The sequence below is a fragment of the Lissotriton vulgaris genome, chromosome 1_1, assembly GCF_964263255.1.
Source record: "Lissotriton vulgaris chromosome 1_1, aLisVul1.2, whole genome shotgun sequence".
Classification (NCBI taxonomy): Eukaryota; Metazoa; Chordata; class Amphibia; order Caudata; family Salamandridae; genus Lissotriton; species Lissotriton vulgaris.
Genome location: NC_141685.1, coordinates 1774733573 through 1774758849, shown reverse-complemented (window position 1 = coordinate 1774758849; position 25277 = coordinate 1774733573). Strand labels below are relative to the sequence as shown.

General features: G+C 43.2%; 1 protein-coding gene across 5 annotated transcripts in view; it reads right to left on the bottom strand.

Annotated features, from left to right (window-relative positions):
- Positions 1–25277, bottom strand: part of SCAF11 (SR-related CTD associated factor 11) — an 867779-nt gene that overhangs the window by 93821 nt on the left and 748681 nt on the right. For all 5 annotated transcript variants that reach the window (XR_015295546.1, XM_086919086.1, XM_086919088.1 and 2 more), the window contains exon 14: positions 8165–8221. Coding sequence is in view for 4 of the 5 variants with exons in the window: in XM_086919086.1 (XP_086775212.1) it covers positions 8165–8221 (57 nt within the window). In the remaining variant the exon portion in view is untranslated. The remainder of the gene's footprint in view (positions 1–8164; positions 8222–25277) is intronic.

Sequence of the window (25277 nt, the reverse complement as noted above, 5' to 3'; positions counted from 1 at the left end):
CCTTCCACAAGCTGTTTCCTGCATTACCTGAAAACCAGGTTGATGCAGAGAAAGACAATCTCCTAAGATGGTGTCACAAGAGACAATAGAGATGGGGTCACTAGGGAAGCAGACAGACAAACAACCCCAGAGCTTTGAAAAGCTGTGTGCACTTAGCACAACCTCCTAATACTCTTCCAAAAACAATAATGTTAGCCAGTTATCCAAGAAGCTGAAGCCTGGGACATGCCTGATTCAGAAGTGAGCTGCCATGGATGCCAGGCACTTCAAGAAAACTCCGGTCTCAAGGAAAATTCTTGAAAAATCAATTTAATTTGCCCTATGTGAACTCCAGGAAGACCCAGTATTAGTAGTAGTCCTTGACATTTAAAAATGACATACAGTGATTAGCTGCAGCTAAGTTATTAGCTGTGTCTGCATTATCATCTTAAATGAATGCTCTAGGAATAACCTCTTCAGAAAGCGCAGCTCTTCATGGAACAAAAACATTGGTCTTTCTAATATCCCAGGAAGTACATGCAGAGTCCCCTGGTGTTTCTCGTGATCAGTACTGATTCGATTGCACATTTACTAAGAACAACTTTTATTTCTAGTTGATAAGGCTAATCTTCTGATTCTGCATGCCCTGAAGGTTTTGGATAGTTGCTCTGTAAAATACAATGTGTGACCAAATGTGAACATGTCCATCATCCACCAGTACAAGGTGATTATGTCCAAAATTGAGGCTTTATGGGATTTGCTCTTAGCTCACCCAAATGAAGCCAACTGGACGCATTATGTCTGTTACAATCAGCAGTACAATCAGCCCTGCTGGAAGGGACCTGAGGTCTTTCTGTCCCCATGTGCTGCAGCAGAGAAAGACCACTGTTGGAGTAGCTGAGGGGGAATAACTTTGTGTGTACCAGCCTCTCAGCTCATGAAATAGAGACGGACCGGTATTTGGGTAATGTAATGTAGGGGGCTAGAAAATTACAGAATCGGTATATTTACAGATTCGGTAAAATACAGAATAGGTAAAATACAGAATCGGTAAATATACCGATTCTGCAATTCAATCTGTAGGTGGCACAGTTTACAGTGCCACAGGCCTTTAGAAATTCATTATTTACCACCCAATACTATTGGGTGGTAAATTTCGAATTTCTGTGTACATTCACATCTGTGCATGTACACCTGTGCCATGTGGCACACATACATGCCCTAAGGGCATGTATGTGTGCCACATGGCACACAAGCCAGAAACAGGGGTGCAACAGGGTGTCAAAGTGACACCCTGTCCCCCTTGGAAATTCGGTATTTTTACAGATTCGGTAATTACCGAAACGGTATTTGCTATTGAATCCTATGGGCTTTAAGGCCCATTGGAATCAATGGCAAATACTGATTCAGTAATTACCGAATCGGTAATTACCGAATCTTACAGATTTTGCATTTTTACCAATTTTTTTTCCTACATAGCAATTACTGATTAGTAAATACCGAATCGGTAAAATTCGGTATTTACCATTCGGTAATTTGCTATTACCTACATCTAGCCCTTATTAGTCTTGAAAGATGCAACTTGCCTAATTTATTTGTTGATAAAGTTCTAACCATCGAAGGGCATGATCAGCATTCTGGCCTGCACATTCAGTCAAAAGCAGTCCCTTTTACCATTAAATCATCTTGTCCATATCCCAACAAGGTGAAATCCTCAGACCGCCACATTCAGGGATACACTCAAAGCAAGTTTAAGGGGTGCGCTGCCTTTTGCCAAGATCTTCCTAGTTTTATATTGCTCGTCATCGAGCAGGAATGGGAACCGATTTACACTTTTCTCACACTGCTCTGTTGAGCAACAACTCCGTATAGGTTGCTGGCAAGATGCAGAAAAAAAATCTTCCTGACATCTTTCTCCAGGGATATAGACAGAACCAAAACTGGAGTCAAGAAATGTTGGCATGTGGCTGCAGTCAAATGGGGCCTGGTTTAGCAATTGACCCACATCAGAATAGGGCAGATGCCTGAACCCTATACTGTTAATGTACTTGAAAGAGATGATGTTATGGAGTTCAGGTTCACCAAAAAGTTAATTTCTCTTGGTCCACATGTGGATAAGTAGAGGTCGGTCAAATATTTTCCCTTTACTCTGCTTTTGATTAGTGCTAAAGTACTAGTTACTTATCTTCGCTAACGATTTATCTGGTAAAGACGTTGTCTAGCCGCAGATTCGTTAACTTAGAATATCCCCAGGGGTCAGACTGGAACCTGAAAATTATTTGCAGCAGCACCTTTGTGCGCTGGGGGGCGGCGCCACACGACCCCGCCCTGACGTCGTCCACGTGATGTCAGCTAGGTCATACAAGTCCATCCTGGTACGCTGACGTCAGTTTTCTTCTGAGAAACTTTTCTGTGGTACAACGCGGAGCCACCAACAAAACTGTGAACGTATGGGAACAGTGTGCGAAGGATGAAAAATCTGTAAAATAAAGAAGGCGGGTGGTGGAAAACACCATCATAAAAGACAGTATCAGACACAGTCTACATATAAGTGAAGTAGTACAGGAAGAACAAAGCCCTGAAAAAGAACCTCGGAAGCAAATCGTGGACCCTCCCAAAAGGCTAAGTAACAAGGGGAGAATATCTCAACAGATCAAGGTAGACTTATTACCACACAGAACTGTGCCGGCCAACAAGGGCGGAGCACAGGAAAAGCAACAATCCACTGTGGGATTAATGAAAAGAATGGCACTTCCTCTAAAGTAATGGAAGGCCGACACACAGCCCAGCAGATCCCCAAAGAAGACTATTGTAGAGGAGACTAGAGCCCTGAGTCGATGGAGAAGGCGGGAGGGAAGGCAACAGGGGAAGAATAACATCCTCCTGGAGAAGGTGAATCAAAAAGCACCGCTCTACAGGAAAGGAAGCCACTTGGTGGAAGGCAGCTGCATATGGCAATTCTTAAAAGGGTTGCACCAATGTGAGCATCCTGGATCAAAACCAATGCAAACTGAAAGGGGCAAAGTGGAGATGCCCACCTGGCAAGGTCCTTGTAGAACGGGGAGGATCGGTGGGCGTTAAGGAATCTGAGGCTAGACAACGTCTCTACCAGATACATCATTACCGAAGTTAAGTAACTTGTACATCTGATAGAGACATCTAGCTGCAGATTCCTCAACTTAGAATAGATATCGCAGCCATACCCCAAGGGAGAGGTGGATCTGCGACAGAACAACAGAAAGTGCCCGAAGCACAGAGCCGGCAATAGAGTGACGGACTATGGGGAAAGATGTGGCGGGGCAGTCAGTCAGCAACCCAAGCAGCCTGGAGAGCAAAAGACAATGGGAGACAAGGTATCACAAGACTGCCAGAATGGCGCGAAACCATACTCATAACGGAGGGAGGAAGAAGGACTACTCCCAGAGCTCGATGGTGCACTAAGTTGACACCAACCAAAGATAGAGGACCACATGGAGAGCCGTAACCAGAGCCTACTAGGCTAGCCCACGCAAGGAAGGCCGGAGAGGCGGCATCCAGAAAGCGAAGGGCAAGAGGCAGGAACTGAGCAACGACTAAGAAGTACAGGCAGGAACAAAAGACACGCCAAGTGCACACCGAGTCACGAAAAGGCGACAGGGGCGGACAGTACCACGCTGATGCATGCAGAGGCGGACCACAACAATATGCACAGAGCAGACAGCCACGGAGACAACAAGGTGGCGTAGCTGAGTACAGGACTGCCCAATAAGGCAGTTCAAAGGTAAAGGAGAAAACTCACCCATGAGAGACAGGGACGCAGCACCTGGGCCGACCTGCATCAGAGGAGCTGTCCAGGAGGCACAGCAGACAGATTAGGGTGATACCCAAAGAAAAAAAGACACACCTGAAGGGAGTGGCATGAGAGGCACCGAAGGTGCCAATAGGAACTGTGAAGAAGAACATGCATGGCTGTTGAGAAGAACCTCAGATCTCCAGACCACCACCTCCGACCCGTAGGGGAAATGCATCCCCCACAGAAGAGAGGGACTGTGTAGTACATGAACTCCAGGAAAAGAGCATCCAGAAGCGGAGGTCCACCCCAGGGAGCAGAACGCTAGGAACCCTCATTGCCGAAGATGCAGGAAAAGGCACCGAAGTGCACTATAAACGTGCTAATAAAAAACAAGCAATCCGAGGGTATATATATATATATATATATATATATATATATATATATATATATCAAAAAGGGGCGAACCACGAGGAACCCACCAAGTGCACCCGTGGCAGGAGGTAGCTGCATTTAGAAGTGTGTTGAAATACACTGAAAACTTCTAGAAGAGGCGAATGAGGCACATATGCAAGTCTCAAGCAAGGTGAGACCAATGGCGTACAGGAGACAGTGCCAAAAGGCACAACACTGAACACCGTCCAATGGTAAGATAATGGCGTCAGTAGACATAGAGAGCCCAAAGGTACCTCCATGCCCGCATGGCGGAGCTACACAATAGCATACAGGTACCGCACTTGGAGTATAGCACGCCCCCAAGAAAAACAGGGGAACCTCTCTTAGGGTAAACCACAGTCAGAGGACAGAATACAAACAACCTGTATAACACCGCCACAGTAGGTTCACTGCCAGCCCAAAAACGCATAGTGCAACTGGTGGACGCTAAATGAAAGGGTAACCACCCCAGAACATGAGAATTTGAGACCTGCGAAAAACAGACCTATGGGGGAGGGCGAAAGCGCGCAAGGAGGCGCAGAACGGCCTAATCAGCGTGGGCAAACAAAAGGACCCCATCAAAGGGTAGGTCAACTAGGCGTTACCTGATATTCTCCGGAAAGACTCCATCCCGGAACCAAGCATGGCGGCATAGTGCAACCGAACCCGCCATAGCTCAGCCTAAGGAATCCGCAGTCTACAGGGCCAAGCAGATGATAAATTCTGCCAGATGACGGCTGTCAGGGATAAGATGGAGGTCAACACAAGCACCCTCAGAGGTGGAAGATAGAAGACTCAGAAGAGTCCCATAGGGGAGAAGTAGACAGTCAAGAGACACACTGTTTGAGTGAGCAAAGAGCTGCGCTAGTGGAGCCGAAAATAGTACGACCCCACAACTCCACAGCAGTATGCCATTGATGTTATGTCGGAGGTACGAGTTATGTTAGCCTTCTGTGGTGTTTCTCAGGTTTTGGGCACTTGAGAATGGGACTTTACTGTTGATTGCAGAAAGCAGCACTAGCGGCATTACTGTAACGGATTGCTAAAGGCTAACAGAAGATGTCAGAGCTGCACTCTGCCTCTGAACCTTGCTGGAGGTGACGCCAACTCCTGTCTAGAGAATTCAAGTCTAACCTTGGACTTTGTGGTGTCAGGGCAGCACTGGAAGCGATTCGATCCCTCTGCGAGACATACTAAATATATATTATCTACACTACAATATATTATTTTTACTATGCTGTGGCACTTCATACCAGTTCATCAGTATGATGAATGTGATCAATGTGTTCCTACACTCCAATAACATCTCCTTTAACCAAGAGGTTCTAACTGCTTCCACATTGGAGGCTGCACAGATTACAACCTTGTCGCAAACTAGCAAGAGCATGGGCCAGTCAAAGGGGAGGCTTTTGAAGGACTGCGTGATTAGCAGAAGGGAGTTAGAGAGAAGATCACAGAAAGTGATTGATCGTGACTGACAATGGCAAGGGAAAGAGTTAGTTTGGGAGTCTAGGTTACTGAGGGCCTACAGTCACTGATATGGCTAAGATGGCGGGAGAAACAAACAAAAAAAAAGCATATCCCTCTGTTTGTGTCTAACCCTCCCCTCTGAGCCCGTTCAACTCCTCACGAGCTTACAACGCGAGTCCCAGTGTCCTACCTTTTTAATGTGCTCCGGAAAGAGGCCAACCTTGAAAGCCACGGTGGCTGCCCCAATTCTAAAAGAATGACTAGAAAACTTGTCTGGGTGAGCATGTCCTGACAACACCAAGTAAGTCATCATAATCCGGTCCACCTGGAATTTTGTGAGTGGCACCAGATCAGCATGGATTACAAAATAGCCTGCTGAGTTCAGGAGGATGGCTAAATATTTGCTGACCAGCGCAACTGGGCAGTACCTTTTGTCCCCCAAAGGCTGTTACACTAGTTCTGTCCCTCGCCCCGCCTGGTCAGTTTTGGATCTTCTGAAGTGTATCTTTAGAGAGTTACTTGTCAACTGGACATCCTGGCTACATAAAGCGTAATCAGACCCATCCTTTTTGGATCTAGATACCAATTTGCTAATTCTAAACGCCCCCAAAAATGCCAGGCTGAATGCCGCTGCAAAGAGACTGGCCTCGAAGGGGGAATTTGTGGCCTTGTTAACCGCCTCTATCATGACTTGCAGTGTGTTGAATTCGATAGGTGCCCTTGTGTCTGGTACCTTGATCTTCTGTAGCCCAAACCTTTGAGATCAGCCCGAATGAGGAAGGTGTTGGCTGGATCCTGCAACCCCATACGTTTTGCATTGTGATTCACAGTTGCCAAGTGGCTTGTGACCCAGGAATAGATCTTCCCCTGTTCTTTTGTTCACAGTCCAAATAAATTAACCCTGTGCTCCAGCGGAGTCTAATCCTGACTCTACCCCCCAGAGACTTTAAAAAAAGTGGAAACATAGGACTTATACTGCCTCTTGGTCACCGGTGGAAGGGAAAGTTCTCCAAGTTTCTTTAAGCGCTGTTCCACCGGAGAATATACCAGAGGTGTGCAGGGAAGGGGGTCATCTCTGCTCTCACTCGCAGCCATGCCTCCCAGAAAAGGAGCCACTGAAAACGAGAGAGTCTGTCAGCTGCCACGATCTTGACTCCCTAAATGTATCTCACCCTGAACTCAACATTGTTGCGCAGACAAGCTCTCACTAACTTCCTTAGTAAACAAAGAACCAGGGGGCACTTGTCCCCTTGTCCATTGATGGCCTGCACCACTGCCATGTTGTCCGACAAGGAACAGGACTCTCTTGGATGCTAAAGCCTCAGACCATAAGCGCAGGGGTGCCACTATGGGAAACAGCTTAAGTACAATGACAATCGCTGTGATCTTCTTCCTACGCCAGGCATGTGGCCACTTTTACGCACACCACTCACTCCCCCTTCCTACAAAGTTGAGGGTCACAGCTCAAACAGCATCTACATAGTGAGCAGAAATGTCAGACTGCCACTGGTGAGTGTTTCGCTCAGTGACCTACGAGCAAAGCAAGTGATACCTGCAGAGGAGAGGGTTTGGGGAGAAGGTAAACGCCATTAGACATTTATTTTGTTTTAGATGAAGGATTGTGGGCGGGCCAGTGTTTATAGATGGTTGGGAGCAGTACAACAAAAGCTCAAAGGTGAAAGTTTTTTACCTAAGGGGTAGCTAAAGCAATGAATCCCTACAAAACTTCGGCATTGAGACTTGTTTAATAATTTCCGGTAATTTATCAACTAACCTAATGTTGTAGGGTAACATGTCTACAGTGCTCACATTTATTTGAGGTCTGTTTCCATTCTTTTGATTTCGTAAATATTTGTGGTGGTGTGAATAACTGACAATGGTTATTAGCATTCCTGTTCCTTTCAGCTGCAAAGTGACAGATTTTTAGCTGTGAAAGGAATTCATTCACGCAGAGACTATAACAGAATATGCATGAAGGATTACAGCTTCACATGGAACACAAGTTTAGTTGATTTGTAGCTATGATGTACCTAGAATGAAAGTCAACAAGTGATGGCAGGAGGTGCACAATTCTAGTCTGTGCTGAGCGCATGATGCTACTTTAGCATATCAATTACGCACTGCTTTACCCTAACTTAGAGCTAAAGGCAGTCAAAAAATGGAAAGCTCACACCAACAGCCTGATACACACAACAAAAAACAGGACAAACTGCAGCAAAGTGTAGGGAATAATTTTTGTGTCATTTGAGCATAGGACAGATCTTAAGACTTATCAGTAGGAAAAAGGTGGAACTTAGTTTGGGACTTCATTTTTTCCCATCAAATCTGGTGCTAACAAGTAGTGATCTGTAGAAAAGTGACAGAAACATCAATTAAAGGATACTCTGTTTACAGTACAAGAACGAAAACGCCTCCCTAAAAACGTGCATTTACAACAATTTTACTTAAAATATGTAACGTGCAATATTAAGTTACAATTCCTCTTCATAAACTGATAACATGTTTGTTTACCTTCTCCACTGTGGTTACCGGTGTCAAAGTAATTTGCCTCACTTGCCCAATGTTTTCCTATTGAGAGAAACAAGGATGATAAGCTATCTGAATTGACGTTTCTTTACAAACAAGCAAGTGCAACACAATTAGTGTAGTGGCTAACCAGCATAAGCATCAGTTACTGACTGTTCAAAAGTTGCTTACATTTAATCACAGAACACCCCATTGAAGTCCTAAGCACTCAATAGCCAGCCCATGCACAACATCAAGGTATAAAATAAATACATTGAATAATTTAGAAAATACAATTAAAGAAAAAGAAGATATCTTTGATAGCCTACCTGGAAGATAGATTGGCTAAATGCTATTTAAAATGACAACAAACTATTCCAGAAAGATTTTTTGAAGGCATAATGAAAGAAAAGAGTGATAATATAATGCCTAGACTGCAGTCTTGAGATTTTAATGAAGCACACTCCAGTAGGATCCCATCATGCCCCAGTTCCTTTTGTAGGATCCGGCCTGGAATGCAATCAATTTACTCCTCCTATATCCCCAGACAAAGGAGGAGTGTTTAAAATGTCAATGCAGAGTTCACTTTAGTAGAACTGGGATTACTAGTTAGCAAATTTCCCTTCTCCTTGACCTTGAGAGAGATAAAATTATTACAATAGCCATATTCTAATAAACAGGTTATAATGTGTTACCGATAGAGATACTTCATTTCCCCCTAAAACTGTATGTGTATGGTATTTGTGTATTGCAAAACTATCCAAAAGGCAGCGGAGCATTGCACAGGGTCAAAAACAAGTATACATAGAGGTGGCTGGGTTCCGGACTGTTAATGTATTATAAGGTAGTGTGCATTTAAAAGGAGAGTCAAACTATTTCCTAAATGGGAGCAGCGTTGGGAGGTCTTGATGGATTTTGGGATGTTGTTCCAGATCCTGAATGCCTTGTTTTTTTCTTTTTTATATTCTCTTAGTTTGCAGTCTAATGGTGTCCTTGTTGTGCCAAGAACCACCAGAGATGGTGAGCGTTTCAATAAGATAAGTGGGGTTGCTGGCAGTCACAGCTTTGTAAATCTTGCAGCTGGTTTTGAAAATGGCATGAACCAGCAAGGGTAGTCAATGGAGTGCTATCACAATGGAGGTAATGTGATCATATTTCCTCAGGCACTTGATAAAATGTTCAGCAGCATGTAAGATGCCCTTAAGTGGTGCCAGTGTGGCATCAGGGAGGCCAGGGAGCATGGCGTTACCATCAACCAACTGTGAGAGTATGAGGGCTTAAACAGCAGCCCTGAAGTCACTGTCTAAAATAAACGGTTTCATTTACTTTAGAAGAGAGCTGGTACTAGGCCATCTGTTGCTTTGGGAAAGTATTTCTTCAGGGTGGTTTTGGTGCCAGAAGTGAATCCAAGTAATATGGCATTGTGCGAAAGTTATGGCTCAAAGCTGTCAAAGTTCAATTGTAAGAACTTTACACAGGAGCAGTGGTAAATTCCTATGATTCCAAGATACTAAGGTGCCAATGGTCATGAAGATATTAATAGTCAGATGATCAATCTATCAGAAAAGTTCACACAAGAGTATATGAAATAATGAATAAAAAAATAAAAAACATTCCAGTATTATTATTGGAGGATGAGTAAGTACATCCAGTTACTAATTGGATACCAAACATTCTGGAATTGTTTGTGTGTCTTAAATGGCCTTGCAGAATAAGATATCTCCATCACACAAATAACAACGATCTCTGCCCACCATTTTCTCACATTGGGTGGTTAAACAAGCCATGATCTGGTAATACATAATCTTGCTGAAACTACTATAAAATATACAATTTATATAAACCCATCCAGAATCTAGGAAGGGTTGGTGGCAGGGGTTTAAAATGATCAGCTTAGGATTTAGAAAAAGTTTAAAATGTATTAGTGCATTTACTTCTCTTAAGACCCGTTCCCATCACCTTTGTATTTCACTGCGATTGGCCTAATAAATAGACTGTATGAGTCTACAGTAGAGCATCAAAAACAGTTACTACAACAACCCCAAGTACACAGTCTCTTTGGCGTATAATAGAGCTCCTGTAACACATTATACTGATTACTTTTGAGACAGGTAACATCAAGGACCTCTCGTTCCGGGGATACACTAAAGTGAGTATCCTTAACACGAAATTGCCATATGAACTGACTTCAGGAAGATTTCACCTTGCAAAAGAATCCAAGAGGAATCCAAAGTGGTAAGGCTCAAAAAAGATAAAGGAACACTGGCAGGATAATTATCTTTATGTGATTAAATCTGTAAATCAAGCCAAGCCCGAGCTGGGTCCATAGATGCATTCTAAAAATAGTAGTTCGAGAGTAGCGGCAGTCACAATTCTTCTTTGCCATTTGTTCAACCTGCATTGATATGTTTACATTAAGATAAGTTGCTGATAAAACCTAAGTTGATGATAAAACCTAGTGTATGTTATGTTCCGAGTGCTCATTAAACAATATTTCTGTTTTGTTAGATTTAGTAAATATCCTGGCACTTAATTTAATGTCTGCGTTTTCTAGTTAGGCTGCATACACAACAGTCAACGGGTCAGATGATTGATAGTTGATGTTAGCATACATGAGTAACCTGCATTCAACTTAATGTAAAGGAACAGAAAGAGTGAATAGTGGGAGGTTTTATTGATTTGTTTTTTAGGATTCACAGAATGGATTAATGCAGGTTTAAAGATTAATACAGATTTATAGATTAATGCAGGGTTGTAGACCATAATTAGTTCTCAATTTGTTCTTGTGAAGGCTTAGAATTACCATAGTACAACAGAGTAGTTATGTATGTAAAATCTGTAGCACTGCTTCCTTGACTAACAGTTTCACCGTGTGAATTTAGGTTAGTCTTTATAAAGTTTTCATTATTGCATTCCCTAGTTTGAAGTGCAAGCAACTGTAAAACATTCTCTCGGGTTTTAAATCAATGACTGTATTGCCACTGGACCTCTTTTCTGGCTTTATCCCAAAGATGCTTTTTAACCAACATTGTTAGAGCAATTAGCATATAAACTTGCTTTCTGCTGGCTTAATTTCTGTACAGAAACTATCCTGACATGCTCTATTTCTAAACCCAGCAACTCCTCAATAACTATTTCTTTTCTGAGCTTCTCTACCGATCCAGATAGTATGACTGCCAGTAGCCCCCCTTCTGCAACTCCCCAACAACTGCTTTTAGTGTGACCAAGAGAGGAGAGGCAGAGCCTTTATTAACGTTGATACATTCTTGCATGGATTTGTTGTGTGTTGAATACAGGCTGAACCAAGTAAAAGATTACAATAATATGTCCATTCTCTAAATGTGCGGACTGTGAAATATTTAGACAAGATAACAAGGATTAGAGAATTACGATCCAAGATAATTAGAGAGTTTAGATTCAGAGACACACACAGAATAAGATTCTATTCAACCAGAATAATGTCAGTTCTAGAGTGTTGTTTACGAGGGCAGAATAAAAAGCAATTGGGGAAGGGTATGGGATGGTTGCAGGGCGATGTCATTCTGTTGATTTCAATTTAAAGTAATGTATCCACAAAATATTAGTGGTTTCTTCCAGGCCACTAGTTCCAAAAGTGATCTCAGGTTTGTCTGTAATAGGGTGCATAGATTGTACAGGCAGGTAGGGAGTACTCAGATTGAAAGACTGGCGATCACTCCGGCTACCGTGCAGATCTGTTTTGAAAGACGACCATTGCCAGGTACTTATGTTGCTTATACAGCTAAACCTCTCGTCAGGGTTTCATGTTTTAAGGTTGTCAATATCATGAGCTCCAGATGACAAATTGTTGTAATCAAAATGAGTTGCTGGTGAGCATATAATTTCAGCGCCTAAGTAATGGCTAGCCTATCAAATGCATCTCATTTTAGAGGCGAATCTTAACCCATTTAACTTCCACATAAGAACTCTAGCACCCATTTGCTTTGAAATTTAGCCTGCATAATAAATCATGGAGTGTGCATACTTAGAGTAACCAATTGCTACTACCAGAAAAGGAAAATTTACTTACTCTGTTAAGCATCTGTTCACAGCATGAGGTGCTGTAGATTCACAAGCCCTCCATATTCCTGCTATCTAGTGTTGGGTTTACACAACACAACTTATTTTACTTTGAATAAGCTTCGAGACAGTGGATGTGTTGTGACTCCTCCTTTAATCTACAATGTGCATAGGCATAAAATCCATCCCAGACTGTTTTCCACTTAGTGGGTGAGTGTAGAGTAAGACTACTGTGATGTGCTGCTTGTTGCATTGTAATTTGTTAAAGTAGTAAAGCATGGGAAGTTAAAACTTTTACCATCATTGCTACCTTTCATGGAGGAGGGCGCATTTGAATCTACAGCACAACACTATACTACCAGATATTTACATAGTAACATTTTCTGTTTGTAGCATGTGTGATGGTAGATCTAAACGATCTGCATCCACTGTAAAGCAGTTTCCTCCAAAGCAGTGTCTAGCAGGCAGATGATACAGAAGTTTGAAATGATGTTTACACATTCCGCCCTATCACAACCTAATGATGGGCCAGTATGTCCACCGAGTAATAATTTGTAAAGGTGTACCGTGTTCACCAGGTCCCAGCCTTGCAGATGACAAGCTTGTAAAAGTCTGAAGGGTATGTGATGGTCAGCAGCTCTAGGTGGCCCATGGTGGCGAGGGGTCAGAGTACCTTGCATAGTCATGTCGCCGAAATGTGCACTTCACACCGTTAAGTGATGTACTGGTTTTGTCACCTGTGGAAAAGGGTCCAAGAAAGACCTGCAGAGTAACAAGTCGTTGCTGTTCTCCATTGTCACCAAAACCTTGTGAGACACTACTGGAGTGGGTGCAAGTGTTCTGGAAAGTCGGACAATTGCTATACAGGAGGACCTCATAGCAAATAGCTTCATCACAGTTTTTACATTTAGCAGACGAGTGCACTGAAAAAGAGGCAGCAGTAGCTGAAATGCCATCACCTTCTCCTGGTTGGAATATTCATGCTCTGTGACAGTGTTTAACATTGAGCCCAGGAAAGGCTGGATCTGCTGGGAAAGGAGGTGTGACTGCTTTGCTTTTATGGTGAACCCTAAGCTGTGGAGCAGGGTTACAGCGGCTCACGTATGTGCTAGGCACTCTTGTCTACTATGGTCATGATCAGCCAGTCTTTGAGGTACAGAAGACAAGGTTGCCTCCTCTGTGAAGATGAATGCCCACCATTGATAGGCAGTTGGTTAAGAACCTGAGAGCTGTAACAGCTCTATAGGGTAGAACTTTGAATTGGCACTGTTGTTTAATTAAATTGAATCAAAGGGACTGGTGATGGGCGGGGTAAATGGGGCTACGCATTTAGGTGTTAATCATGAACCCCCTTTTGAAGAACCATGAAAGGGGGTCATATGAAAGTGCTCTGACAGGGTGTACTGATTCAGATCTATGATGGGGCGGAAGTAGCGGTCCTTCTTTGAGATGAGAAAGTACAGCACCTTTGCACTGTTGGTGCGAGTCCACAAGCTGCATTTTGTTAGGAGAAGCACCTGAACCACTTCCTCAAGGTGAGTTAGGTGGTCTTGGCTGAGGGTGAAGTGGAGTGGTGGTTTGTTTGGGGGAGGGGGGAGTGAAATTCCAAGCAGAAGCCCTGCTGAGCTACTGCTAGCACCCAGTGATATGTGGAGGAAGTTTTTTAGTCTCCCACCGACAAGTGCTGTGTGATTAGGAGGGGGGAGAGTGGGCGAGTCAGTGCTTGAGAGTAGAAACTTCTTTGCAAAATCCACACCTGCCCCTACCATTGTTTACCCTGTAAATGAAAGCAGAGTATCCTCTGCTAGCCTGGGATTTGGGTAAGGCCTGTTGGTGCTGGTAGGCTGTAGTAGCCTTAATCAAGCAGATGTAAAGTGGTTGTTCAGGGTCTTCCACAGGGTTGACTATCATTGTCCCACAGATCATCCCTATCCCCTGCACCAAGAGGATAGTCATAGTCGACTCCTCCCATGAAGGCTGCCTGGGTCAGAATATGAGTGCACTGACATGTCAAAAGACTCTGATGGTGGTGGAGAGAGGAGTAGGAGTCTTGCGGTCCTGATGATTGCCTTGATGGGGGGAAATTAGGGTTTGTAGCCTTGTCCTTGAGCATCTAGTACACCAGATGTCATGGTGTGCCAAACTCCTCGAAGGCTAGCCTTCCCAATACTTAATTTGTAATAGAATAAGTGCTGGTGCCCAAAGCGTTGCTCAGAAGCTCGCCGCTAATACATGCAAGCGCCCGGAAACTAAGGCTGCATAGTCAAAAAACAACTTGGACCTTTCCAGTCCACTGCCAAACACTGCCTGTCACATCATCTCTTTTACTGATTTCAGCTTTCATACTTGGAAACATTTATTCCGTCTTTCTCCTCCTCCTTTCCTGTGTGAGTGTTTTTACCACAAAAAACACTCAGAAAATGTCGGATAAGGAAAAATAAGTGCTGGTCCACAAACATGAGTGGCGGTGAACCCCACCGACAATCACAGGCTCAAATTAAGCACTGGCCATCAATTGTTAAGAATCAGAACAGTACGGTTGACTGCTTTCCTGGGTGTGGTCTAGCAGGAATCTTGCCAGCTCTTGGCTGTATGCGGCTCCTCTGCCAGTTTTTCCAGGATGGGCGCCTCGGCTTGCTCTGATGTCAGAGGGGCCCTCACTGACTGCTTAGCGAGGGTGGTAGTGCGATCTTGCCTGCTGTTGAGTCCAGTGAGGGGTTTGAATCTTCTGATGGAAAAATCACCAGTCATACAGTTTGCATCTGTTGTGAAATTCTTTCCTCTTTCCCAGACCAACAGCTCTGAGTTTGTTCATTTTAGTTTTCATCCTGGACATCTTGTCCACGTGCATACCAAACAGGGTGTTACCTGAGAACGGCAATTTTGTGATTCTATGCTGAGCCTCTGGTTTTAATCCAGTGAATAGTAGCCAGAAGCCCTCCTTGCACAGATGCCAAGTGAGTCACCATGAGCAGCAAGGTCTAATGCATTTGCTGCTGCACATCTGGTTGGATACTGAATGTTATAACTGTTATCCTTAGTGGTCTTCCCCCAAATGTTTTGCTTTTTATCTCCATGTTTTGCTAAATCTTGTTGTAGGCCTTAGAGCTCCGAGCACTTTACCAGTGCTGACCAGTGTTAAAGCGCATGCGATCCTTCCCTAAATGTGTTTAATTGATGTATGCATGACTGGCATATATATGTTTGTTGGGTATCGCCCTATTTAATACGTTGCTACCTTTGATTTAGGGATATGCATAACTCCAAACTTGTGCTGGCCCCCCTCACCTTGAGAAAGTACATCTCTCACCTATTCAGCAAACCTCCCACATAACCAAGATCCACAAAAGAACTGTGCCAGAAAAAGTGGCTCCAGCACGAGAAATGCATAGGACCAAAGCCCTAGACTCAGTCATCTATGGAGCAGAATTGTGGGTTAGAGGGAATATGGATTGCCTTTCTGTGACTAAACAACGCTTGTAGGATCCCTTCTCAATCTTACGGAAAGCTCCCCTTTGATTCCAATGTTCCTTGACCAGGCCCAAAGAAAGATTGTCTATAAAATGGAGAGTAGTCTCTTAAAGATTTGGCATTGAGTGTGGTCTACTGAGCACTTGCCCTATACCGAGTGGGACTGTTGGATCTCATGCTATCTCCTAGTGTTAGCAAAATCTCTTGGTTTTGTTCCCTCAGGGTACTCCTGAGGAATCTGGGGTTGGAAACCTATTGGACTGACTGAAACGAAGAAGATGTCCCAGTTCACAAGTGACAGGGTCAAAGACGTTTACTGGGAATTTATTATAGTGGAGAATGTTTCCAATGCTAAGGGATCGCTTACTCAGCAGTTTAGTCTTTAAAGCCTTCCCCCAATTTGAAGAAACTATCGATGAGATTGTCCCGCCATTGGCGTGGACATTGCTCCTTTCATTCAGTTATTAGTCACTCCCCAACAAGGTATTTTCTAGTAGATGGCAAAGCTAAGCTCCCTTTGACGATGTGTCCAGCATGCAAAGGAGTTCCTGAATCCCAGGTCCAATAATTATTTTTCTGTCCCTCAAAACTTAAGTAACATGTGGATAATCCTGCTATGCCGGTGTATTGGTTGTAGACACTATCTGAAAGTGCTCAGAATACTTAGCACAGATACAATGACAATTGTGGTATTTGGTTTAGCTAAATTTCTGATGGTCCTATGGATGCTTGAAGTGTATTGTGTGATATACTTGGTTTAGTATTGCGTTGCTGCTTTTTTTAAAATTCACTTGTAATGAAATAAATGTTTTACCTCTGGTACTTTTATGTATAAATGTGATTATGTGCTTTTGATAGGGAATTGCTCTACAGAGTTATGCTGTACCCCAAGTTAACTGTTTATTTCTCCCAACATTAGCAAGAAGGCAACTCTGCTATTTTAAAATTACTCTTATGTTGTTATATGTGTATGCATGTATTGAGATGTACTTTATAAGATCTTTGAAAATAGATCTTATAAAGATCTATTTTCGTTATGAGGATTGGCATATTTAATTTACCTGCAAGTCCCTTGTAAAGTGGTATACCATATACTCAGGGCCTGTAAATTACATGCCACTAGTGGGCTTGCAACACTGATTGTGCCACCCACAGAAGTAGCCTTTCAAACTTGACTCAAACGTGCAGTGCCTGTGTGTGCAGTTTATTGCCACTTCAACTAGGCATTTAAAACTACTTGCAAAGCCTTAAACTCCCCTTTTCTTACACATAGGCCTCCCTAAAGTAGGCGCCAGGTAGCCCTAAGGGCAGGGTGCCATGTAAGTAAGAGGAAGGACACGCACTTTTAGCTTAGCTAAACTTGTTTACTATTGTGAGGCCTACCCCTCCCATAGGTTAACATTGGGAATTCCTTAATACACTTTTAAGCTGTAATTCCTGATCAGAGATGAGTAGCCAGTTAATGGTTTATATCTTTGGAATGGTAATGAAAAATCCTCCGTACAGGTGAAGTTAGATTCAACATTAGTGGAAATTTCTCAGCACTCACTTCTCTGTGTGGCTTGCAACCTGTCTCCAATAAACGTCTGGGGCGGGTGACAGCTACACTTTGTGCATTCCCTCTAGACAGACACAAACACAGGAAGGCTAAGATAGTCGAGTGTCCATCTACATACAACTACATTCTGCAGACACTGCCTGGACAGGATGGAAGGGTGGGGCCAACACTTCACTGAATAGGTGTCCTGCCCCCACACAAAGGGTTGACTTACCCCCTATAGATAGCCTGGCAGGCCGGGCTGAACTGAAAGGATATTTGTGGACTTCAAAGACCTCTGAAGTCACCCCCACTTCAAAGGCACTTTTGGGTATAAGTACTGGGTCTCGGACCACCCTAAAATCAGACACTACGGGACTTGTAACTGAAGCTGTGCCAGAAGAACTGCTTAAATGCTTAAAGTACTCAACTGGATTGCTGATCAGGAAGGCCTGCTTTTCTATTTGTAGCCCTGCTGCTCTGACTTTGCTGAAGGAGAGATGGACTCACCCTTTTCTCCAATTGTCCTCCAAGGGCTTGCCACCTCCTGTTGCTTGAGAATAAGGGATACCAAAGTATTTACCCCTGCTCCTGGTTCACTGGACGTTGACACAGATACTTGCTTCACGGACATCAATGCCTCTCCTGTGTGAAGCAGACCCCGAGCATCAACTTGGTTACAGGAGTAAAATTGGCGCTTCGCTCTTGGAACCATAATAGTGCCTTGACAACCAAATGCATCGGAAACGGGCATCGCAGTCACAGTAGTTTGGAGAGATCTACGCATCCCTCGACTGCTCCAACGCGGTCGGCATGAATTTTGACTTTGCACAGGTCCAGCGCAACCTCCAATAACCCCTAATGAACTATTTGCTTTTAAGTGCTATTTCTCACTTATTCTTTTAAAATGAATCTCAACTTCTATACATTGGATTTTTGGTGTTTAGGGCTTGTTTTGTTCAGAATATAACAACCTATTCTTCTTAACCTAAGTGGAGTCTTTTTGTGATGTATTCATTGTGTACTGTGTGTTGCAAAAATACATTACACATTGCTTCTTTAGACAAGTCTGACTGCTCTGTGCCAATCTACCAGATGGTGAGCAAAGGCTATTTTTAAGTGTGTACTTAGGTTACCCGGACTAGAGTGTTGGTTCCTACCTGGCCTGGGTGCATACTTCAGCCAACCACGAATCCCAGTTCTAACACTAAGCCACGTTCATGCATTATCTCCTAGAAGTCCTGACTGTCCTCTTTAGGCAGTTTTTCTGTAAATCTGCTGCGCGAGTCCCACATCGATCCATCTTATCTCCCTAGTACAGCAAGAGCACCCGTCACCTTCAAATAAGTTGTAGATGTTCCGCACATCCTGTTTCCAAGGTAATCAATCCACTTACTTTCCTTGCCTGGTGGTACCAAAGACGAAAAAGTCACAGAAACTTTACATGCAGCAGTCACTACCACGGAGTCCGGAGACAGGTCAGTCCTGAGAAATAAAGGATCCTGTTCAGGAGCCTTATATTTTTTATGGAGCCAAGATGCAGCAGATTTCAAGGATGCTGGCTTCAAAAACAATTGCATTGCAGGCTCCAATAGTCCTGGAACGTGTGAAAGGAGTGGCCTTGCTATTGCTCTATGATGCAGGGTGTCAAAATTACAGATGAAGTAGCAGTAGTTGCTCGGAGGTCAATATTCAGGTTGTTTGTACCCCTGATAAGCACATTGTTAAAGGTCACCAGATCATCTACTGGGGACAATCTGCCAAGATATGTGTTCGATAACGAAAGGAGAGTAGTCCCAAATTGAGGAGTGAAGTGGTAGATCAGGAGGGTGGATCTGGTTATATATTTTTGCCATGGATCTAGAGTTAGGATGTACTAAACCTCTTGATCTGTGGGGACTTATGCGTCACATGCAGGCTTCTAAGAGACCCTGAAGGAATCGTAGGAGGATCTGATGTTTTGACTGGTGAGAACCTCCAAGAAGGGAGCCCCTTTAGGCAATGGTGTATGTGGGCCTGACTCTGAAGGAGAATATATTCTTGAATACCCAGAGGCAGAAGTATGAGGCATAGGCCTTCTCTGCAAACTCTTTAACCAACGTGTGAGATGTTCAATGTTGACTCAGTGGGTCTAGATAGAGAAGGATGCCTTGATTCAGCCGATTCCGTTGGCAAAATCAACCTCCATCGATAGCAACCTTGGTATTTTTACAGCATAAGATGGCTTGTCTTTTGACGTCGATGGGGCACGCAATGTTAACTTCTCCTTCGACGCCTGAATACTTATTCCAACTGTATCAATGTCGGCCTGCCTGACTTAGAAGGATATCTCCTGGCTAACGACGGAGACCAAGAAAACAATATCAGTCTCGACTTCGATGAGTGTTCTTTGGCCACCGGAAGTGCCTGCGGTGGCGATGCCATTCTCTATGATGACGAATGGTGCTTTCTATCCGTCGATGGTGCCTGTGACGATGACAAACATATCGACGTTGGGTGGCACGTTTGCTCCAACATCGAATGATTAGACAACCCCGACGACAGTTTCTTTGATGCCCATGGCGAATATGCAGGTATTTTCTCAGTTCTCAATGCCATACCTCTTGACGTAGATCGGGATTGTCTTTTCTGGTGTCGCTCACAAGATCTTCCGGGAAAAGAGGAGGGCTCATTGCTGGAAGAATGATGTTCTCCAAGGCCTCTTGATAAACCAGCTGTTCCTCTTTTGGAGTCCATGAAGCCTGATATTTTCTCTGCCTGCCTGGATAGTTTCTGCCATTTGGGACAGGACTCAGTTCGACTGGAGTCTGGTAGGCAAACAATACAGACTATGCGAGGGTCAGTCTGAGCTTTCTATTTCCCACATGCAGGGCATTTAAAGAGTTAAAGCCTTTGTGACAGGAAAAAGGAACTTTTTCTGTCAGAAAAATGTTTTTCTCTTCTCTAGATATGGATAAAAATGAGATGTGATTTTTGAGAGGACTGAAAGAGATTTTCATGACAAAAAAGACAGAGCTCACTGCTCCAGGATTCTAACAGTAGGAGCCGGAAAAATTAACTGCTCTGTTACTTGCGTGGCATGACGTGATACAGAGTGTACTCTGAGCCACATTAAGGCGTTGTGCCTGTTGTCTTTGCTTATCCTTTGAATAGTAACTTATTGGCTAACAAGGACTCATATTTCCTTTCCTTTTAATAAAGGTTTGTAAAAGATTTTCTATAGGCAACCTTTTATTAATTGCATAATTCTCTATGATTGGGTGCTGTTCAAATTGAAAATCATATGTAAACTGGATGTTTTAAGCCTCTATTTAGGCTGCAGAGATAGATATATATATCTCTCTCTCTCTCTCTCTCTCTCTCTCTCTACTCTATATATATATATATATATATATATATATATATATGAACAAGAGATTCCTCCCCAGTTTGCTCTGCGCTCGCAGACACCGCCTCCACGCCAGCAAGGAAGAGACTAAAATTGTCCAAATTCCATTTCATATATAGTGTTGGACTCAGAAATATGCAGGTTGTTTTGCTTCAAAAAAGCCTTCTGAGTCAACAGGGTGTAATGACTCCTCGTCTAGTTTGCAATGCACATGGTCCTCGACTACATTGTTAGATTGGTTTCCATTTGGCAGGTGAGGATGGAGTGTAAAGGATGATGTAGCCTAGTGAGATGGCCAATGCTCATGTAATGTGGATTATTGCAAACCCCACATGTTTAAGGGGAGGAGGGTGCGCACATGAGAATCTACAGCACTAGTTGCCACAAACAGATGCTTCCAGGGTAACATTCAATGTTTGATGGCATGTGTGCCTGTAGATACACATGCTTAGCATAGACTGTAACAAAGTTTTTCTACTAAAGCGGTGGCTAACCAATGAGGGGTGCATTTGATTGAAATAATGTGCATAGAACCGCCTGCCTACACTATCTTGTTGACGGGTCATAACATTTACACAGTAATGTTTGGTAAATGTGTGCAGTGTAGTCCATATAACTGCTTCACATAGGTTAGTCATGGGTATATTTCCAAGAAAAGCCATAGTTGCTCCTTTTTTGAGAGTAGAGTGAGCTTTTGGAAGGATGGGAAGAGCTGGGTTAGCTGTTACATAACAGGTCAGGATGCATTTTACAATCCTTCGTGAAATGCCCGATTTAGAAATTGCCCTTCCTTTGTGTGGCTTATTGAATGCAAGAAAGATTTTGTATCTTTATGAATGGTTGAGTTCTATACATACAGTAAGTGCCCTTTTTAGATCTAGTGTATGTAAAGCTCTTCCTGCAACTGAATCTGGTTGAGGAAAGAATACATGCAACTCAACAGCCATAAGAAGACCTTGTCAGCGTGTGGATGTCAGTTTCACCCATGTTTTCTTTGGCTTCGAGGCAAACGGGTGAACCACAACATTTCGCAAATATACACAGTATACAATATAAGCACCAATATACACAGTGTATCTTTCAAGGAAGAAAAGAGACTGAAAATATTAAACATTTCATAGCAACAAGCTAGATATCTTTTCAAAAGACAAAGAAATACCAGTAATGTTCTACTCAAAATTCTTTTCAGTATAGGAAGGCAGACAACAGGGAGGCGGGTGGGTTAGTGAGGAATCCACAGGCAGATACTGCACCACCAGAAAAAGCGTTACCGAAGGTAAGTAACTTGTTCTGCTGATGGATACATATGCCTGTGGATTGAATTGGGAGCAACTAGGATGAGGGTCAGATGTCTGCTGAAGTTTGCAAACCACAAACTGAAGCAGTGGGAGAGGTAGAAAGGTTTATGCAAATATCCCTGACCAACTCATCCATTGTGCATTTCCCTTGGACTGTGGGTCCTGGAGGTGAAATTTTGACATTTTTCATGTTCTGTTGTTGCAAAGAGGTCTATGTGTGGGTGACCCCATTGTTAGAAGAATAGGAGTTTAATACCTGGGACGCCCACTCCTGAAGTTGTTACTGTCTTCTGCTGAGATCTGCAAGTTAGTTGCACACACCCGGTTTGTACTGTGCTAGGAGGTGAATGCTGTGCCGGATAAAATCTGTAGGAAAGTGGGTTTCTGTCGCAGTCACCACCCTCACACTTTTTGCCAGATTTCTGATGTACTTTAGCTTGCTGTGCCCTGCCTCCCTGCCAATCAGGGTCCCAGGGCCTATGTTCTTTCCCAAAACTGTACTTTGTACCCATCAAGTAGCACCTCTCTGGCCACATGTAAGTCCCTTGTAAAAGGTACCATGGGTACCAAGTGCACTGTAACCAGGCAAGGATTGTAAGGGCTGCAGCACATATTGTGCCATCCTTAAAGGTCCTGTACCTTAACACACACTGCCCTTGCAGGCTGCATGTTTTGGTGCAGAGAAAAGTGAAGTTGATATGGCACACCTGTGTGCCATGCCTGTACCCAACTGCCTATGGTATAGGTGAGACAGACCTCTAGCTGGGTCACTATACAACTGGTGATGGTACACTTGAGTGAGCACTGTACCCCTACAGTGCCTATGTCCATTCTTAGACAATGTAAGTGGAGTAAAGCCATAAAGAGTCTATGGTCTGGGAATTTATCATTACAAACTCCACAGCACCATAATGGCTTTACTGAATTCTGGGAAGGTTGGTAGCACACGTCTCAGCATAATAAACCCACACTGATGCAAGTGTGGCATTTATTACAACAGGCACTCAGGGAACATCTTAGAGATGCCCCCTGAAAAAAGACCAGCCTCTGGTGGGTTCCCTGAATGGTTAAAACCATCTGCCACCACGAGACATGTTTCTGGACCTCTGGATCAGAGCCTTTGCTCCATGGGCCCAGAAACAAAGCCTTTCCTGGGCGGAGGTGGTCACACCTCCCCCTGGTCAGGAAGAGCCATATGTGGCAGGGGAACTTCAAAGCCTTGCCGCCTTTGTAATGCGACCCCCAGCCTCTCCTGCTATAAGGAACAGGCCCCCTTTCTGTCTCACCCCCTTTTCAATGGGAGGACAGGCAGGTAAAATTAGAGCCGCCGAGAAGGTGTGCCCACCTCTGCTAACCCCACCCCTCAGGGTACTCTGAAAAGTAATCTAAAAAGTAATCCAAAAGTAATTTCAACTGTATTTGAATGTTTTACAAACCTGTAACAAAAGACATTTATCGTCCAGCTGTTGATCAATCTGTTGTGAATAATACAATGCTATTTACCCTTACCATGTCCTGCTTGGTTTTAAAATAAAATACAACTAAAGAAATATTTTTAATACAAACAATTGGCCTGAGTTTATTGTGAGTGTGGGCCATCATTTTGTGCCTGAGTGTTTACAATAAATGATTGAAAAAAGGAAATCCTTACAGGCGTAAGGTGAAAAACCTGAGCACTCCTTATGGGAGTACTCTATAAGCCTAACAAGAATCATAAACTGTGAAAAATATCAAGAGGTTGTTGTAAAATATAAATGTTTATGGCTTTATTGTAATCTATCTGATTACAATTTGGAAATAATTCACATATTTTCTTGTTTATTTGTCTGTACATATTCTGTATATAGTGTGGTGTGAAAGTGGTTTGACTGACTGTGTGAATGGAATTATGTTGATATGTTTGTTCTAATTTTCTAATTGTAAATATACATTTGAATATATATCATTTTTTGTTGTGTTGTACATAAGGTCTTAAAAAATGAACGTGGTCAAATTTAATTTTCCAAACAAAAAAATGAATAAATGACAAATTAAAATAAAATAAAAAAACGATACTTTTTGATCGAAATAAACATTTGTTTCATCTCTGATGTTTAGTCAAAAATAGGGCAGTCAATTTATTAGCAGCACGTGCATTTTCTGTTGTTTATTACTATTCAGTGCTAGATGAACATCTAGCAGCTCTACGTGATTGATCTCAACAGGAGTCTGTCTGGATGTCCAGTGAACCTGTACAGCCCACTCATGTGAGAGTGCTCCCAGCCAGTAAGTGATGCTTCTGTTATGGTTCTCTGTGGAACTAGGTCTAGAAAAGGCTGCCCATTAAGAAGATTGTGGGAATTCAACTGATGCAAAGAGTGGCATGCTCAATGGCTGATCAACACTAGATCTTCCAGCTGACCTTCCACTTGAGACCATTGGCTTGCTAAGCATTGCTGCAATGGGCACATATGGAGTCTGGCATGAGGTACTATTGCTATGCGTGATGCCGTAGATCTTAGGCGATGCATAACAGTTCTCACTGGTAGATAGTGGTGAGGCTAAAACTGTGGAATAAGTGTTTGGAAGGACTGAGTCCTTGCTGCATTTGGGTAAGCCATCTCCCTGTGTGAGTCGAGGATAACTCCTAGGTAAGGCTGGATTTGTAGGGGTGGCAGGTGAGACTTGGCGGTGAAACCTAGTTTGTGAAGAAGGTTTATTGTTGTTTGAGAGTGTTGAAAACAGCTGATAGTATTTGCTTTTGATGAGCAAATCGTCTAGATACGGGTAAAATTTATTATTTGCCATCGCTAATGAGCTACTACCAACACTAGAGATATTGTTAATACCCTTGGAGCTGTAGTGACCACGAATGGAAGCACTTTGAAATGAAAGTGCTGACTTTGAAACGCAAATCGGAGGAATTTGCAATGTGCTGGATAAATTGGTATGTGAAAACAGACGTTCTTCAGGTTCAATGCTGCCATGAAATCGCCTTGTTGAAGTAGTGGTAAGACATCTTGGAGAGAGACCATGTGAAAGTTCTCGGATAGAATGTACTTGTTTAGGGGTCTTCGGTGTAGGACCAGCCTAAGAGACTTGTTCTTTTTGGGTATTAGGAAGTATAGTGAATAGACCCCTATGCCTTGTTGTAAAGGCTCCAGTTTTATTGCTCCTTTTTGTGGGAGAGCTTGGATTTCCTATCTAAGTAGGTGCTTATGGCCTGTGGACATTTCATGATTGAGAGGTGGAATGTTTGGAGGTGTGGATGTGAGCTCCAGGCAATAGCCATGTTGGATAATATCCAACAGCCACTAGTCTGAGGTAATGGTATGCCAAACGGGAAAGAACAGTTGAAGTCATTCCCAGACAGGAATTATGTGGTCGGGGGAACAGTGCGTAGGTCAT